At 34.8% G+C, this 16919-nt stretch overlaps 1 protein-coding gene and 1 non-coding gene across 8 annotated transcripts in view; both read right to left on the bottom strand.

Annotated features, from left to right (window-relative positions):
* Positions 1-16919, bottom strand: part of SLIT2 (slit guidance ligand 2) — a 260737-nt gene that overhangs the window by 57530 nt on the left and 186288 nt on the right. For 5 of the 7 annotated variants that reach the window (XM_030270822.4, XM_030270827.4, XM_072928032.1 and 2 more), the window contains exons 10-17: positions 16055-16126; positions 15385-15456; positions 14791-14862; positions 12807-12950; positions 12513-12676; positions 11721-11744; positions 8030-8180; positions 1958-2032 (exon numbers count right to left, since the gene is read on the bottom strand). In XM_030270822.4, coding sequence (XP_030126682.4) covers positions 1958-2032; positions 8030-8180; positions 11721-11744; positions 12513-12676; positions 12807-12950; positions 14791-14862; positions 15385-15456; positions 16055-16126 — 774 coding nt within the window. The remainder of the gene's footprint in view (positions 1-1957; positions 2033-8029; positions 8181-11720; positions 11745-12512; positions 12677-12806; positions 12951-14790; positions 14863-15384; positions 15457-16054; positions 16127-16919) is intronic. The other 2 variants (XM_030270826.4, XM_030270831.4) reach the window with 1 other exon arrangement.
* MIR218-1 (microRNA mir-218-1) lies at positions 8726-8836 on the bottom strand. Its single transcript, NR_049038.1, has one exon. It is a non-coding gene; the product is annotated as a microRNA mir-218-1 (primary transcript).

Below are 16919 nucleotides of genomic sequence, written 5' to 3'. Positions count from 1 at the left end.
TTTCCCCAGTGAAGTATATGTTCGTCCAATCCATGAACAGCCAGTTTATCCAGGAGAATGCTGTGGGAAATCGTGCCAAAGGCTTAACTAAATTCTAAGTAGACAACATCCACAATTACTGCTTTCATTTAGTTTCACAGTGGAGCTGTTCAGTCTGCAAGGTGCCATTGAGGACTGGAAGCAAGAAACTCATTATTTTTAATCTCAGATGGCTTGTCCATGTCAAGCCCTCAGTTTCTAAAACCTTTTTTTGTTCTTGCTGTAACATGGATACTACTTCACCCACTTCACATAGGTATTTTAAAGATTAATGTTGCATAGCTGATCAATGTTGCAGTGCATACACATGCTTTATTACCGATGAAGCATCAAATCAATGAAACATTTAGGCCTCAATTTTTCAATGTCATCTGTGCAGAAAGATCTTTGCACCTATTTTGAACCTCCAGAAGAAATACAAGCTTCACAAAAATATAGAATTCATTCATATTGGTGTCTCTGCAACATCAATACTTCACTTTCTTCCAGTGATGCTTAAGCAGTCACTGTATTATTCTCTCAATGGAAGAATGTTGTAACTACTGATAACTATATTAGGAAGTTATGGAGCGGTATTATTAAAATAGCTAACTCTTCATTAACTTTTTTTTCATTTTTACCATTTCAATTAACCAGATTTTAAAGCCTTTAGGAGTTCCAACAGGTTCTACACCAAGACTGATTAATATTCATCCCTTTTTTTCCCCTTTTGTCTTGAACACTTCCTCAAGTTAAAAGAAATATTGTTAAATATGAAGATCTGATATATGTATAAATGTCTGTATGCTTGTGCATGTATGACACATCAAGAAGTTTATTTATTTCATAGAATCCTGCAATCATAGAATGTCTTGGTTTGGAAAAGACCTTAAATATTATCTAGTTCTAACTCCTCTGATGTAGGCAGGGACAACTTTCACTATATATTGGTGAAGACATTAAATACAGATCCTTAAGGGACACCATTTGTCATTGACGTCTTTGGGACTCTGAGCCACTGACCATTACCCTCTGGATGCTGCTGTCCAAACAATTTCTTATCCATCAAGTCTACCCATCAAATCCATCTCTCTCCAGTTTAGAGAGAAGGATGCTGCGGGATCCCATGTCAAAGGCTTTACAGAAATCCTGATAAATGATATCTACTGCCCTTCCCTTGTCCACTGATGCTTCATATTGATACTTGTTGTTTCCAAAGTGCACTGTAAACATTAGTCACTAGGTGACTACTAATCTCTTTTTACTTGCATTTTTCTTCACTTAAAATTTATGTTTGGTTTAATCCTGAAATGATTGAGCACAGAGTCACAAAGTCTAACTAAATTATCTACCTTCAAATGTGTCTTTTACATAAGCTAAAGAAAAGCTTTTCATAGTCTTATTTTTAGCAACAATTGCAATTGGTAAGATTATAAAGTATTTTCAGAACATTAACTGTTAACGTGGACTTACATGGATGACCTATCAAACCACTGTTTCTCAGTCACTTAAATTTTGATATTCCCCTCACCTAATGACCATTTAATGAAGCACAGAATCAACGGCATGTCTTTAATGTGCTGAAAGAGGCAAAATTGTCTGGTAAGAGAATACAGGAAGTTACAAAAGATTACTGGAATCTTTTCTAAGCAGCTTATACTGTGATCTCCCTGCTGTGGCTGCATAAGAGACCAGCTGGCTGGATGCTGCTGTGAAGGTGCTGGGGCTGTACACCATGGGAAGTGGCTGCTGGCAGTGCCAAGCCCCATACAGGAGAGCTGCCAACTCTGACCTACCTCAAGGATTAATGTAAACCCATTCTTGATTTTTGATTGGAATAAACTGAATCTTTTGTAGATTAGAACTAAGAAAGGTGGAGAGTCACAGCAAGGAGCTAATACACTATCTGAATAGACAAGGTCATTGAATTTGGACTTACATTTTACGCAGCTGAGGAAGTTTCTTAAAGATTCCAGTAGCTTCCAGGACTGAAAATTCATTGTTATTTAGTCGCCTAAAAAAAAATTGCATCAATTTCAGAAAAAAAAAAAAATATTCAGGGATTGATACAGAATGTTGCACAATATGTGAACTTTTCAGTCTGGTTTCCCTGAACATCTGATATTTAACTGGTAGCTGCAGAACAATTCCTTATATAGTGACATTTCTAATTTGGATAATTCCTGTGAATGAACATTCTCATTAGTTAAACTTAGGTATACAAAGACATTTTCAAAACCTGATTACAAAATTTTACACAGCTAAATCTGAAAAGGAATGATGATGTTTTTAATTTTTCAAACAAAAACGTAACTAAGGGAGGATTCCATAGCAACTTATAAATAAAAGTCTTTGGAAGGACATATAAACCACTGAAGATTAGTCTTCTGTTCTTTAAAGGATATCAGGTGGAGTCTGCCAGACATCTGGAGGTACTCACAGAACACTATTTACAAGAATGAAAGAATTACTCTTCTTTTGAATAGGGAATGAAACCCACCGCATAGGTCTTCCCATGAATTTGAAAACACTTCCCTCACTGTTATTTATCTTAATACCACTACAGCTGGCACACATACATTGCTTAAGGCAGCATCAAATGCTGACTTGTAACTCTGTAATAATGTATGCAATGAGTGACAAATACTAGCTGGGCATTTCTCCTTCCTGCACAGGTATCAAGGCTTACAGTACAGTATACCTTTAAAAGCATCTAGGTTAGGGGACCATCTACATTTCAAAAAATACCTGCATTGACCCAGTACTCCTTATTTCCTCTCTTAGAAATAAAATAGAAATTATGAGTCTTAATCCTTTATATGCTCTAATGGAGCCATATTATTAAGGGAGTCTGTCCAGCATTTATATGGAAATCTTAAATAGGAAGGAGACAATACGACTGACAAGATCACTGTGAAATGAAATTCAGCACAATTCTAAACCCAGAATTCTTTTCAGAATTGCCTTATTGCAAGACAAGTTAAAAAAAAAAAAACAAACTACAAAATTAAAGAAAGCTGTTTGTTCATCCTTCCCTCCTGTTCATTCTCATTGATAGCCAGAAGGGAAATTAAGGTTGTAAATCTGAAGGTATGGTTGTAGAACAGTTTCAACACGGAACCAAACTGAAAGAAGACAGAAGTTTTTTGTATATACACAAAACATTTGTATAACACACCAAACTACAAGGAGCATGAATATCAGAATATGCTATCACCTCCAAATATCAGACCTAATGTGATTTTTAGGGGGACCATATAAAATACTCTTGCACACTGTAAATTAATAAAGTTATTTCTTCACTCTAAACAGACTTTTCTTTACCCTATCTATCAACAAAAGAACCACTGCTCATTCTATAAATGCTGACATCTTCAAATACTTTTCAAGTGCTATACCATCTAGAATGACTTGATGATGAAAACATGAAGTGATTTTAATAATACTTACTTGCTTTACTGCAAACATGTCTAACCCCACTGAAAAATGCAAATAATTTGATCATTTATCCTTTGCAACAATCTTTTACCTATTAGAAATAATTTACATTGTCTCTCCCTCAAGTTTCTTTCACACAAATGCCTTCAACCCTTCCAGTCTTCTTTTCTACAATTCTTGTTCTCCTTGAATTTTTTCTGAGCAATTGTATCCATCTTGAAAAATGAAGTCTTGAACACAGTATGCCAGCTGATCCTTTACTATTGCTATGCACAATACAATAACTATTTCCTATAATTTACATTCTACATTCCTATACATATATCCTGAAATGAAATTTCCATTAGTGCCCAATAGCATTCCTTCATCTTTAATATGTATAATAACCACATCCTTTTTTCTTTACATATTTGCTGTTTATGCCTCAATCTTGTACTTCTGGTGCTATAGTTCTGTCTGATTTCATATATAGAATTTTAATTTAATTTTATTTAAATTGTATTTATTTTATTTCAATTAGTCCACACACAATGGAATCAATATTATTATAGATAACTGGAAAGTTTACAGATGTGATGGGATCTCCATTCTGCATCTTAACATTATTTTTTGAGCCCAGTGCTCTTCACTGATAAAGACAGCAACTATAGTTATTACCCATCAATCACTAGATCAAGAAAATGATCTTAAAATTACTTTTACCTGGTTTATTCAAATAAAGTACTGAACACCATTCTCAAAATCAAAAGTAAACCGAAGCACTTGATCATAATGTTTACGTATTCTGTTTGTCTGGATTATTTGATGCTTTTTCCTGTTTTAGTAACACAATGGCTAAGATATTGCATGTTTTTGAACAATAGCTGAACCTTCCTGGAAGCCTATATACTGCAGTGATATTCATGCTTTCTAAAACTACCTTCTTAGGTGATCATCTACTGTAAAATCATTATAAAAATTCAACATATAAGACTGAAATTATTTCTTATTTAGCATTTCTCCTGGGGACTTCATTTTGAGTGATTTCTGAAATGCTTCCTGCATTTTCCTACATATTAGAAAGCTAACTGAAAAATATTGTATTTTTGGGGTGCAATTACAGACTTGTACTTTATATCAAATACTTTACTGTCAGATTAGACAGATCATTCAATGTTTCTCTGGAAGACAGTGAGCAAGTGACAAATTGGGAGGTTAGAGGAGCAGTTAGCAGCATTTTTTTTTGGTTTGGTTATAATTTTTTTTTAATTTGCAATTAAGTACCTGTCTTGAACTATATAAATATTTTCAGATAAAAAAAAAAAAACCAAAAAACCAAAACCAAAACAACCAGCTACTTGGAGGAAACAGGGTATTCTCCCTGTGGTATTATTGCTGTTGTACTTTACACAATAGATACTTTTTTTTAGAGACTCATAGAACATGCTGAGTTGGAGGAGACCCACAGGGATCCCTGGGTTCATTTCCTGGCCCTGTCACTGGTCACCACAGAGAAGAGATCAGTGCCTGCCCTCCTCTTTCCCTCACAAGGAAGTTGTAACTGCAATGAGGTCTCTACTCAGTCTCCTCTTCTCCAGAGTGAACAGACCAAGGGAGCTCAGCTCTCCTCATGTGGCTTCTCCTCAAGGCCCTTCACCATCTTTGTTGCCCACCTTTGGACAACTTTCAACTTTTTTCCTTAGTTCTGATCTTAATTTCCAAGCTCAGATTCAACTCCAAACACCACCCCGCAGAAATTAGTCTAGCTCTCCTCATCACCTAAAGAAGTATCAATGTAGTTTGACTCTAACAACTGCTTTTATATCACATTTTGTGGATTAAAAAAAAAAAAAAAAAAAAAAAAAAAGGCTAAAAAAGGCTAACTAGCTGCTATTCTCATACATGCCAGTAAATACGCAAACTGGAAATCAAGCAATGGTCCTAGAGCTAGACTGGAAGTGCCAGGACAAACAACAAAGACAGTGCATCAAAGACCAGGAACAACAGGAGAAAAGAGGAAGAGCTGTAACTTTTGTATGAGTGGGGCAAATACAAAAAGAATGTATTTGGCTAGAGCAAATTGATTTTTTGCAGAAGAAAAAAAAATGTGGAAGTAATTTGTCTACCATCTCTAGAATATTTGCAAGACTGTTAAAATTTGTATTATATCAAATGACTTGAAGAACCATCTGTACAGCCTACAAGGAGAAGGCTGAATAATGATTTTGTTACAGTTAAGCACCATCTTACTTGGACAGAGTGCTGGAAAGAAAAGGGCCCTTTAATAGCAAAAAAATATGAAGGATGCAATGATGGAAACTGAAGAGAGGTAGAGTACATCTCAAAGTAAAAGTTCCCATTAAAAAAATTAACAGAAGTGAAAGAAAATAACTTCTGTAACAGTCTCAGGAGAATGGTGGATTTTTTAATCCACTAACAGCTTGAAAGAAGACTGGCTATTTTCTGAAAGAAGTGCTGTAACTAAATACTTAATAAAAAAAATTCATCAACTGAAATTTGAGTGTTTAGAATATAGACTAGATGAGGCTTGATTATTTAACAGTAGGAACCATAATTATAGAAAGAAAACACCTGACAGTATCTTAAAAAACAATTAAAGTGGTAAATTAAGATTATTATTTCTTCAGAGAAGAGACAATGAAACATGATTCCTCCTAAATATTAAAGAAATGCATGCTTAATCATTTCAACAGCTCCATTCCTCTTCTCTTGGTTCAGTAATTTCATTTATGCAACCCCTACTTTATGATCTCCTCCCACACTTTAACCCATTACTTATTCCATCAGATTTTATTCTTAAATTAAACAATTGTGTCTCAAAATATCAGATAACATAAAACATATTTCTCCAATGAAATCAATTTCCCGTCACAAAAGACTGTATCAATTTTTTTTTTCTTGGATTGTAATTTTCAGATTTGCAATAAGAGCATGCTGTGGTTTAAACTCAGCATTCAACGCAGCTACTTGCTCTTTCATCCACCATCAGGATCGGGGAGAGAACCAGAAGGGTAAAAGCTGGAAAACTCATGGGTAGAGATAAAGATAGTTCAATAGGGAAATAAAAAGCCATGCACACAAGCAAAGAAAAACAAATTAATTCATTATTCTCCATGGTCCTGCAGGTGTTCAGCCATCCTCAGGAGAGCAGGCTTCCTTTGATTGTGTCTTGAGAAGACAAACGCCATCACTCCAAATGCCCCACTCTTCCTCCTTCTTCCTCCCCGTTATACACTGAGCACAATGTCACATGGGCTGGAATATCCTTGGTCAGTTTGGGTCACCTGTCCTGGCTTTGTCTCCTCCCAGCCGCCCATGCACCCCCAACTTCTTTGCCTGCACTGCAGTACAAAAAGTAGAAAAGGCCCTGGCTCTGTGTAAATCCTGCTCAGCAATAACAAAAATATCGCTATATTATCAACCCTCTGTTCAGCACAATTCCAAATCATAAGCCCATACTATCCACTGTGAAGGGAATTAACTCTATCCCAGAAAAAATCAGCACAGAAAACAGTAATACTAAGTTCAACTCCTCCCAGCTTAGAGACAGAAAAAAGTCTCCATTTGTGTTTCAAAAATATTTCAGTTTTAAATCCCTTTTCCTGTCCAGATATTCAAATACTTAACAATAGTCTCATTATTTCATGTCTAATTGCCATAGTGTTGCTTTGATGCCATCTGTGGACTGCTCTTTTAAGAGGCATGCCATCCTGGTGCTCATCTCACCCCTTCAGGTGACAACTTGATCACAAAATGTCTCCACATCTCTATACTTCTTTACTATATCAAATCAAACTCTGGGTTTTGTCCCTCAGCATTCTGCCTTTTTCTTTAAACTCAATCTCCTAGGAAAACCAAATTTCCTTCCACCTTTGCCCTGCAACGACAGTCACTTTCATCTACCTTTCTGCCAATCCTTCAACCATCTCTGCCTTCCGTTTTATACTATTCTTTGCACATGGAAAAACCTTGTAAAGATGTCTTAATTATATCTTTCACTTTTGATTTTAAGTAATCACTTAAAGATTACTTCGGTTGTAATGCCTACAAATAATTCCCATACGGCACTTATTATTCTCAGTTATTCTCTCCCCACCTCTATTCATTGTATTATTGCCTCATCTTTTCAACTCTTTCCTGTTTGTCTGCCTTATCTCCCTCTGGTCTCCTGCCCAACAAATATAATGTATGCTTTGCATAAAAAGAATCATCTCTGTTTATTTTAAACATTTAGGTAGCACTTTTTAAGACAGACCTCTCTAGTTACTAGATGCCCTACTTTATTCTGCAGTTAAAAGCAAAATAAACCCCACTATCTTTCGAAAAAACCAAGTGGATTGCTCAGGTCCTGAAGAAACAGACACATAGAATAGTTATCTTATTTCTTTATAATGGATTTTTAAGGCTACATGGTATTGAATGCATTATTTTTATGAATATGTAATCCTTTGAAGTGCACCACAGAGGTTAATTTCAATTTTTGATATTCAAAAAAATAAAGCTGTGGTTTCATATTTAACAATTTTAGTTTTTCTCGGTATGTAAATATTCCTTTATTATGGGTTCAACTTACAACTCTGCTGTGTACTGGGGAATGTGATCAGGAATTTTGTTGAGTTTCTGATTGGAGCAGTCCACTGTGGTCCCTTCACAGCGACATTTCTCAGGGCAAGCCAGATCTGCAAAGCAGTCTCCACTTAATTTGGATCTGTAATCTTCAGTGCCTGTAGAAGATTCAAGTCAAAACACAGATACTAAGTCAATAAAGTATAACATTTTCTTCTTGTCAGAGGGTTGAAAAGATGTCTGCAATGCAGATAACGGGTGGGCAACTTGGGAAATGCATGATAAACTTTGTGATACTGAACAGACACAAGGGCTTCAAGAGAGGGTTAAATATAGGGACTTAAGATATGCTGGAAAAAGAAATTGAGACCAACTTCACATAGCAGGATAACATTAACTTGAGCTTTTCACAGCTGTACTTTCTGCTGATTATGTTGTCAGCCAATCTAGCCTTGTTTATTGCTAATCAAACAAATGCCACTGTTTGTTTTAGAATTTGTTTTCTTTCTCTGTATCAAGAATAAATAGTTCCTGAATGCCACCTTTTCTCTTTCTCTGGTTACAAATTTGTAATGTTGACTGGACTTTATTAACCTCTGTGATTTTTTTTATAGTCCCGATACTCCACATCATCTCAACAAATAAGTTGAAAGCCCTCTTTTCAGCTTTAATTTAAAAAATGTGTGATCCTGACTTAAGCCTCAGCAGCTTGCCATGCTGTAGAAAGCTGCGTGACGTTCCATGGTGCTTGACAGAACCATGTTTTACTCATACCTCACAACCACATGGTTAGATCAAGCACAACAGAAAATCTCGCTACATTATCAAAACTGCATCCATTAGGCCAAGGATAAGAGCAAGGGAAAAGAGGAAGGAGTAGGTATAAATTACAGAAGCATTTGAAGTTTAATACTTGCTTACATGACATGGCATTCTTATTATTGAATGTCCAGTGCCACAGTAACAGTATCACTGTCACAGATTAAATAAAAATACAATATATATAAAAAAAGAAAAAAAGGGAAAAAAAAAGAACCACATTGAAAGTTTCCTCCACCATTTCCCAGAGTCAAAGAAAACATCCTAAACATATCAGGAAAAAACATCTGGTAAGGAACTGAGGGTGGGTGATAAGGAAAACAAAGAGAAGCCAAAAGGACCTGTGGGTTCTTCTTGGACAAAGGTGAAAAGACTGAGACTAGTAGAAGGTGCATCAGGGCTGGGAGGTACACTGTGATTTAGTTCAGACACTGAACTTTACTTACAGCCAAAATGGTGAACTCCTGAAAAAGTAAAGATAGCCAAAAAGGAAAGAAAGACAGAGTAATGCCAATTAAGACAAAAACATGAACGAAGCTCTCATGTTCTCTACTTAACTTTAATTTGATTAGAAGACGGTGCTAGGGCCATTGTCTTCAGCAGAAAGAAAGAATAATTCATTTTGAGTAGCATTTAAAAATGAAGATAAGATTGGGATTTATTAGAGATTTCATCTAGGATGATGATTATGCCTCACATGAATTATTCTTCACTATTTTGAATGTGTTCTTTAAAAGCTTCTCCCTGAACATATATAGAAGTTGCAGAATATTCTGAGTTAAGGATCATTGAGCCAAATACACATGCTATGCCACTTAAATCCTTAGTAAACCAAACAAATCAAGGAGAAACAGATTGCTCAGTGGAGGGGAAAAAACCCAACAATCATCAGATACTATGTTATCTACCACTGTAAATGTTTTAGTAATCCAAATGATGAAACTGCTATGGAGTAATTGAGGTAGCAGATAAATTATATTTTTTCAAATAAATGATTTAATACTTGCAAACCTTTAGTCTTCCAAATTACTATAATGAATTTTTACTAGGACTTCATACTGTCTGCGGAGCAACATCTCCAAATGGTGTATTTAAAACAAATACTAAAAATATTTAGGTGTTTAAAGAAATGCTAAGATTATTTTATAGTATCCACTTAAGTATAAAGAAGTGGTTTTTAGCACTATTTAATACCCAGTAAACAAGTCTAAAAATAAGTTTTGTTTTTTTTTCCTCCTGCATCCAGAGTACATCATTGTAAACAGTTTAAACAATTAAATATTCAGGGAAAATGGCTTCAACAACTAAAATATTTTTAGGTAGTATCTCCCTGATAACCTGATAGAAAGAGAAACAACAGAAGCTGTATTTCAAGAAGCATGTATATAGCTCATTTTTAAAAATGTAATTAATTTTCTTCCCCCCCCCACCCTACCCTGCCCCAGGAATAGCATTTTTTAAAGGGTACGTAAATAAGCCTAAACTGTGTGAGTGGCTATATAATAACCAGGCTATGAAAACATTTGCTGGCAAGAGAACACTTCTAACTCACAAGCAAAAGTTGTGCTGGCAAGGTTGAGTAGAAGTCACTCTATGGCAGGAATACAGCTGTTCTACACTCTAAGGAATTGAGTGGCACTACAGGTTTGTGAAGTTGAATCCCCCTGTTTTATGCTGCTTTAAAACACATTTTTGTGGATGCTAGTGCTGACAAATTGCTGCCTGACTTTGTATTTAATTTTGTCTTTTCTTCATATTCAAAACAACGTATTAGTATAAGGGCCTGAAGAACTTCACATGACCTTTGCAAATTTAAGTGTTACCTCACAGAGCATTTGGAGAAGAGCTAAATATACCAGCTGAAGAGACAACAACTAAGATGACTGCAGAATGATGATATACCTTTAGTACTTGAAAGAAGGAGTGCACTGGTGTCCTAATCAATTACTGTAGATATTTTTCTACATATAAAACCGTGGCAGAATCCTGATTGCAAATTACATATTGTAACTCATCAATAGATGCATTATTCCCATTTGTTATTTATAATGTTATGAATATAACGTGAGTGAATAATTTTTTTTCTATTAAGAAAACAGTGCACAAACTGGTAAGTCAGGTAAAAGAAAGAAAGATCCATATTTCAAAGAGCTAGGGCCAACACTGGTAAATCTTTTGTAAAAATATCATAGACTTATTTTAGGTTAAAGCCATGTGCAAATTGCTATTGCACCCCAACTCTAAAGTCGTATTTTCTTTAATGGAAAGTATTTCTGGTCCACTGCATGCATGTGACCACGGAATTAATTATTACTTATTCTAATTAAGAATTTCAGCTTTCTTTTCCAAGCATTCCACTGTGATTTCCTAAACAAAAGGAGGGTGAGCAAGCAGCAGATGCAGCCAGCGTAGAGAAGGAAAGCAAGGCAAGAAAACGTTCATTTGCAGAATGTTTAGTCTTTAAAGTTGTGCTAGCTCTTTGATGGCAGCATGGATTCCTGTGTTTAAAAGCAGCTCACGAGCCACATTTTAAAAACAGTAGCAGCAGAAAGGCAAGGTACAAGGTAAGTAAAAGTATAAGTTAAAATATGAACTAGCAGGTGCAACCTTCTAAATAATATAAGTATAGGTATAACTTTGGTAGGTTGTGTGCAAGTCTGTGAGACAGAAAAAGGTAAACTGAGCTGCATGCTAAGCTCTTATTATTCAAAAACCAGAATTACTAGTATTCTATAAAGGAAAACTATGTATAGCTACAGGTAATGACTAATGTTAATACACATGCATCAGTTTCCTAAAAGCTATGACAAACTTTGCTTTTGGGGTGAAGGGGAGAGAATATCTGCAGTTAGTCAATCTTACTGCAGAGCCAAACCTACCTGGAATGAAATACTGTTCTTTAGCTAAATAAAGAGAGAAAAAAAAAATAGAAGATGCACCTGAATGTCATCAAGCAAAGAATGAGTTTTATTAGATTAAGTATGGACTGCAGTTAACTACAGATAATTTAGTGAAAAAAATGTGCATTCACAACGAGAGCTGATAAACAACAAAGTGTGAATAGTCATAAATGTATCCGGAACACGGATAGCAAAACAGTTTTCATCTGGTATTTCCACTTGAGACTGAATAAACTGTAGAATGTGAAATGCACCTGGAACAGCTGGATACCATATGGCAAAAGTTAGGATTTAAAGAAATGTAAGTAGGAAATGGAATAAGATTAGAAAAAGAAAACAGTAACTTTCAGTATGAAGCAAGCTCCCTGTATAAAAGGAATATGTTATGTTTCCATATTTAGCTTAGAAATTTTTAGATCTTTCACATAATCCAGAGCCCTGTGGAAATTTTAAAAAATGATTTATGGTGGTGATAGTTGTAGTGAATAAGTTCAGCATTTCATTCTGAAGTTTTATATATCAAATTTACGTTGTTAGGTTTAATGCTACTCTGAAATAGTGCCAAATATGTTAACTACAGTAATGTTCCGTGATCCAACAGTCTATGACTTCCCAGATTTCCCTCTATTCAGTCAACGATCTAACAAAAAATTCTATGATGTTTAATAATTCTGTAGAGAGACAGCTGCTTTCATTAGAACTTCTATAACAACTATTTTTTTTTTTTTTTTGCCAATAAAGGAAAAATAGCAGCTGAACTAAGAAAATTACCTGAGCAGCGGAATTTCTTGCTTTTGATCTGGCCGATCCTTTTGTTTGCCAGACGGCGGGGGCTGGTGCAACGGGCACCACTGGTCTCAATGGGGTTTGTATGAAGGTAATCCGCCAGCCACTTCAGATGGCAGTCACAGATAAATGGGTTCTGAGCCAAATGCCTTTCATGAAGCAAAAAAACCAATAATATCACACATTATTTCCCTTTGGTCTCAGCAGTACCCAGTGCTTTTACTGCATTGTAGAATATGAAGTCATACTTGAGAAAACCATAAACAAGAACATACGTACAAAGTCTGAATCGCACGTAGGGGTGAGAAGGTGCCTTTTGCAATGGTCTGAAGCTTGTTGTCATACAAAGAAAGAAGATTCAAGTTGTGCAGATCTTGAAATGCATCAACTCGCAGACAATTGATCTTGTTGGCATTCAATAATCTGTTTAACGAAAGATAATTATAAAATTGAAAGGAATCATTTTGTGTCGCAGCTTCAGCATTTTTAACAATTCTTTGTGCACCTTTGCAACCAGAACAAAAGATGTAGTAACAAATTATAATTGACAGTGACATAAGGAATTTCAATGAAGTATCTTATTTAGGTTATACATCTTCTTATATATTTGAAACTTGGAGTTGAAATGTTTGCATTTATTTAGCTAAAATCACATTTCTTGTATGTGCTAGTAGAATGTCTGTGTGGTATTTGTATACTGTGCAAAGAAACAAGCCTAAAAAATCAAGTATATTCAAGGAAAACTAGTTTCTTTGCCAAATAAATAAACAAACAAAAAAGGAACTGAACACTGTGTTCATTAGCTGGAAGAGATGTGCAGTGGCACTTTTAATTATATGTTACTAATCAGCATGCTGCCACATTAACAGAGTTGTAGTAAAAACTGGTGGCATGGAATATATCCAAATCTCTCTTGGATCCTTTCTCCTCTGCATCTTCAAAGGAAACCTTTTCTTCCCTGTACCTCCCAGACTTTTAGTGTTAAAACAAACAAGCCAATCTAAACCAAGTCCTTTTGAAGAGAAAAAAAAAAAAAAAAAAAAGCCATCCCATTAGATGCCTTTTTATAACCAAATACTTTTTACTTCTTTTAATTTTGAGCCAAAAATGGAATGAAATAGTGGACTTGAAACCTAATGATCTGACAAAAATTTTTGTCACACAAGCAGAAATTTACTTGACCTAAATGTACTATCTGTAATGTATATTAAGATAGGGACATTTTTTTAATACAGACTTGAGAGTTAGGAAAGGTCTTTTACCTTTTTTTTTTAACCAGATCTGAAATATATTTTATAACTAAAACATCTTTAAAGGAAAACAGGAAAGCATAGCTTTCCACACTATACCATTTTTGTCACTAAAGTAAATCGAAATGCAAACCTCTAGGTGGTGCTAGAAGTTTCATTCTCTTTGTGTATATTTACCGTTTTGCCATCTTCAATTAGTTGACATTTTGCCAACCACTTCATGGTGAAGTCTGGACATTAGATAATTCTAAACATGTGTGAAGATATTTTAAATTTTTTAACAAGACACTAACTCAACAAGTCAGTTATTGTGGGATAAGTTCTTTCAAAATCACCACTGTTGTTTTACGGTCTATTTAACACATTTATTTTACACGGTACACCTACTGCACAGCCTCTTCTGCTAAATATTGACAATCTTTGATAAACTTACCACCATGACATTCTTTATTCCAGTATAAAATCTAAACAGCAATGGTTGAAAAGGTTACATGTGGTAATTTCCAAAGTGTTAAACGAATTAGCAGCTCAAGCTCAAAGATTCAAAGAATTACATAGGGTGTCAATAAACATTAGAAGTCATCAGTGTGATCCAATACTGTTCTTTCATGGGTGCAACTAGAAATGCAATTGCATAGCATTTCCACTATACATTTTCTCCTTTTAAAACACACAAATATTACTTCTATGGTTCCCCCACAACTATATACATCCCATTTGCCATTTACAGTGTATCATATGTTTATGAGTTTTATCCTTAGAAATTCCACATGGGAGAATAACTTCATTTGAATCATTTTAGGCTGAAACATTAACTGATATGATCACATTTGTGGATGAATGGCAAGTTGGCCTACAAGAGTCTTGACTCTTTTGGTTTTAGCATAATTTGGTTTTACTGTACTTTGATCTTACATATGGTATTTCCTGCCAGTTCTTCTTCTGGCATAAATCTCTCATCATGTTTACCCTTTTGAATGATCCTAAAATAGACTAAATAAAAAAATACTCACAGCAGTTGCAGAGAAAAGAGTCCTTCAAATAGGCCCTTTGGAAGTTCTGTGATTTTATTGCCATAGAGGACTCTGTACCAGGAGATAAAGCAGACAAAACTACCATTATGAAAGGCATATGCTATGGGATTTTGACTTCAAAAATAGAGGAATTCCCATTTTCCTGAAAGGAATTTAGTAACAACACTTGATACTTGCAATATCCTTGTTGTCCTGTAAGGCAGAAGGATCACACACTTTCCCAAAAGGTGTGTAACCCAAAGAGCTCTCTGCAGGATCAGCACCTCACTGATTACAGACTTACCAAGGGACCCTGCAATGTGGATTTGCTGTTTGCAAGAACAACTAACCAGGGAATAAAAGACATAATTGGTTTTGCCATGAAGTTAATTTTTTAATAAAAAACACCACCCATTATTAGTGTCCAACTGTAAAAGAATATTCAATTACCATTATCATTCTGAAATGATTATTACAACTTTCAGAATTGATGGAATTTATAGCGAAATTTTGCACAGAGCCAAAAGGGCAAAATAATTTCACTATAAGAGTAAGAGACATTTGCTTCTGTTTACAGGTCAAACAGATACCTACAGTGAATTGAGTGAACGTAAGCCCTGGAAAGCATCTGGAGCTGCTTCAGAGATCTGGTTATTGCTCAGGTCACTGAAACAAATAAAATTTGATTCAATTAATTCAAGTGATTTTCAAAATAATGAACTTTAAGATAATATGTAATTAGAATTAAGCATGGATGGGGGAGAGAAACTGAAATATTTACATGATACACTGCCAAAGAGTTGTAATATAAAACCACTGAAATTTCCAATACACTGAAACAAAATGCGTAGTTAAAAATAGTTCAAAATGCTTGGAGAAAAAGGACAAAATGTTTACTTTTCCTGATTGCTTAAGTACATTTTTTAATAATCCTCTTCCCGCTACAACCCCAGCGCTATACAGCCTCAAAAATAATCCAAAATTATCCTCATTCTTCTCTTTTTTACTAGAATTTTCACTACAGTAACATACTGCTTCTATGCAGAAGCACATTAGACAATTTCAATATTTGGTAAAAACCCAATTATTGTTAATATGACAAAGATGCTATATGATCTCAATCATCAGGCTGCCTTCTAGCAGTCAAACATTCTTAAGCGCTCACACATTAACTGCAGTTCCCCTGTACCATCTTGATTTGTTTTTTTATATTGAGAGAGACATATACATATATGTAAATAAATGCGAGTTATTTGGTACGTACATTCTTCGAAGCTTTTTATAGGGGGAGAAAGCTCCAGGAGGTATGACCTTGATTGAATTTTGTTCTAACCGTCTGCAAAAGAATAACAGCAACATAAAAATACAACCCCCGAGCTAAACAAGAATTAAAGCCATAAGAAACTAGAAGGGATAGACTTAAACAAAGAAGATAACTTTTTCTTTCTTTTTCAGTATAATTTTTATTTATTTCATTAACAAAAAAAAAAAAAAACAAACTCAACAAAAAAACCCTCAAAGCCCCCACCAAGCAACCAGACAAACCTTTAAACCTGTAGAGAGTAATATTCTAAATGAAAACCAAATCCTTATTTAATATTTTAAAAAAAACCCTTATTTTCAGAACATAAAAGCTTTTTCTAAAATTTAATTCAGAATTATCATCAAGAATTTCAATCTGGAATTAGTCTCAATTTACTCCCAAAGTATTATTCACATATAGCAGTTTGCATAATTTTTATTCAGAAATGCATAAAGATTTCTATGAAATAATTGAAATATGCAAACCATGGGAATGGGGAGAGGAATGCTGCTACAGACCAAATAAGGCAACTGCCATGTTTGTAAAGAGGCAACCAATTTCTCCAGATGCTGTACACAAAATATTTTCTTTAATATATAATACTAGATTGGCACAGCCGCACTTCTAACTTCTTTAAACAAGTATTTTAATTTTAACTTGTAGTTAATGTTACTGGCCACACTTGCTTTGTACGTATAGTGACTGTAATTGAAAATTCCCATGCTATAAAGTGTGAATTTACTGATGGAAACCATTTCCCAAGAAGTTTTTGAACTTGTAGAGGTTTTCATATGGGAAATCAATGCAGTTATAGACCAATGGCCCA

The sequence above is a fragment of the Taeniopygia guttata genome, chromosome 4 (genome assembly GCF_048771995.1).
Source record: "Taeniopygia guttata chromosome 4, bTaeGut7.mat, whole genome shotgun sequence".
Classification (NCBI taxonomy): domain Eukaryota; kingdom Metazoa; phylum Chordata; class Aves; order Passeriformes; family Estrildidae; genus Taeniopygia; species Taeniopygia guttata.
The sequence above is the reverse complement of the archived record's forward strand: the minus strand, read 5'-3'. Positions and strand labels throughout refer to the sequence as shown.